The sequence below is a fragment of the Littorina saxatilis genome, linkage group LG7, assembly GCF_037325665.1.
Source record: "Littorina saxatilis isolate snail1 linkage group LG7, US_GU_Lsax_2.0, whole genome shotgun sequence".
NCBI classification, from domain to species: domain Eukaryota; kingdom Metazoa; phylum Mollusca; class Gastropoda; order Littorinimorpha; family Littorinidae; genus Littorina; species Littorina saxatilis.
In genome coordinates, this window is record NC_090251.1 from 44,645,721 (window position 1) to 44,648,220 (window position 2,500).

General features: G+C 54.5%; 1 protein-coding gene across 1 annotated transcript in view; it reads left to right on the plus strand.

Moving 5' to 3' along the window:
* LOC138970214 (protein qua-1-like) overlaps window positions 1-1,984 on the plus strand; it is a 46,106-nt gene extending 44,122 nt beyond the window's left edge. Inside the window, exons 2-4 of the mRNA XM_070342709.1 lie at window positions 381-443; window positions 659-721; window positions 1,086-1,984. Of these exons, the coding sequence (XP_070198810.1) occupies window positions 381-443; window positions 659-721; window positions 1,086-1,984 (1,025 nt within the window). The remainder of the gene's footprint in view (window positions 1-380; window positions 444-658; window positions 722-1,085) is intronic.
* The last annotated feature ends 516 nt before the right edge of the window (window positions 1,985-2,500 follow it).

Sequence of the window (2,500 nt, forward strand, 5' to 3'; positions counted from 1 at the left end):
AGTCGCAGCACAGGCTTCATGTCTCACCCAGTCACATTATTCTGACACCGGCCAACCAGTTCTAGCACTAACCCCATAATGCCAGACGCCAGGCGGAGCAGCCACTAGATTGCCAATTTTAAAGTCTTAGGTATGACCCGGCCGGGGCCCGGTTCGAACCCACGACCTCCCGATCACGGGGCGGACGCCGTACCGTTTGTCTTAGTGAATCGAGTGTTTTCCGAGGGGTAACCTGTTTAACGACTGGTGTCACACTTTGGGTACCTTGGTGTATTTTCAGAAAATTGAGAGTACTCCACACTACAATTTAACATCCGAGATTTGTAACTTTTTGCAGCCCAGCTAGACAGGATAATGGCGCTGATTGTAACTTTTTGCAGTTGATCTGGAGGCTGCGAAGAACAGCGCGGAGGATGCAGATAACACAGTGGATGAGATGGAGGGTGAGTTCAGTCTCTTTGACTGTTTTTTAGATTAACTCATATGCCTTTTTGTATATTTGTGCTTCATGTTTGTAAAAGTTTTATTGTTGTTGCTTTATTTGAGTAAACAGATTTGACAGTTCTATTGTCAAGTATTGTACGGAGCTGATGTGACGATTGATAGTCATTGCAGCTGTAGAAGAAATACAAATAAATTGTTTTTCTGCTACTTCCAGGTTCTGTTGACGACATCGGTCGACAAATCGATGACAATGACTACCAGATGAGCAGCCTGAAAGGTAAGTGTGCCGAACAGTTTATGATTTAATCACATCTACACCAATTCCTAGAGTCTGCTGCACACTCCTTTAATGAAAACCCTTTGACTGAACAGCTCAGATCTTGGCCTTTTTGTATATTTGTGCTTCATGTTTGTGAAAGTTTTGTTTGTTGCTTTATATGAGTAAACGGATTTGACAGACCTATTGGAAAGCAAGTTGTGTACAGGAGCTGATGCGAGGATTTAGGTCATTACAGCTGAAGAAGAAATAAAAATAAAATTGTTTTTTCTGCCACTTCCAGGTTCTCTCGACATCGGTCGACAAACTGATGACATAGACTACCAGATGAGCAGCCTGAAAGGTAAGTGTGCTCAACAGTGAGCCGAGGTTGATTGCACCGAGGACGGAACCAGGGGTGATGGCACCGAGGACAGAGCCGAGGGTGATGGCACCGAGGACGGAACCAGTGGTGATGGCACCGAGGACAGAGCCGAGGGTGATGGCACCGAGGACGGAACCAGTGGTGATGGCACCGAGGACAGAGCCGAGGGTGATGGCACCGAGGACGGAACCAGGGGTGATTGCACCGAGGACAGAGCAGAGGGTGCTGGCACCGAGGACAGAGCCGAGGTTGATTGCACCGAGGACGGAACCAGGGGTGATTGCACAGAGGACAGAGCAGAGGGTGCTGGCACCGAGGACAGAGCCGAGGTTGATTGCACCGAGGACGGAACCAGGGGTGATGGCACCGAGGACAGAGCAGAGGGTGATGGCACCGAGGACGGAACCAGTGGTGATGGCACCGAGGACAGAGCAGAGGGTGATGGCACCGAGGACGGAACCAGTGGTGATGGCACCGAGGACAGAGCCGAGGGTGATGGCACCGAGGACGGAACCAGTGGTGATGGCACCGAGGACAGAGCCGAGGGTGATGGCACCGAGGACGGAACCAGGGGTGATTGCACCGAGGACAGAGCAGAGGGTGCTGGCACCGAGGACAGACCCGAGGTTGATTGCACCGAGGACGGAACCAGGGGTGATGGCACCGAGGACAGACCCGAGGTTGATTGCACCGAGGACGGAACCAGGGGTGATGGCACCGAGGACAGAGCAGAGGGTGCTGGCACCGAGGACGGAACCAGGGGTGATGGCACCGAGGACAGAGCAGAGGGTGATGGCACCGAGGACGGAACCAGTGGTGATGGAGCCACGGGTGATGGCGCCGAGGGTTTTTCTGCTACTTCCAGGTTCTCTCGACGACATCGGTCGACAAATCGATGACAATGACTACCAGATGAGCAGCCTGAAAGGTAAGTGTGCTCAACAGTGAGCAGAGGGTGATTGCACCGAGGACGGAACCAGGGGTGCTGGCACCGAGGACGGAACCAGGGGTGATTGCACCGAGGACAGAGCAGAGGGTGCTGGCACCGAGGACGGAACCAGGGTGATGGCACCGAGGACAGAGCAGAGGGTGCTGGCACTGAGGACAGGGCAGAGGGTGCTGGCACCGAGGACGGAACCAGGGGTGATGGCACCGAGGACAGAGCAGAGGGTGTTGGCACCGAGGACAGGGCAGAGGGTGCTGGCACCGAGGACGGATCCGAGGTTGATTGCACCGAGGATGGAACCAGGGGTGATGGCACCGAGGACGGAACCAGGGGTGATGGCACCGAGGACAGAGCAGAGGGTGATGGCACCGAGGACGGAACCAGGGGTGATGGCACCGAGGACAGAGCAGAGGGTGCTGGCACCCAGGACAGAGCCGAGGATGATTGCACCGAGGACGGAACCAGGGTG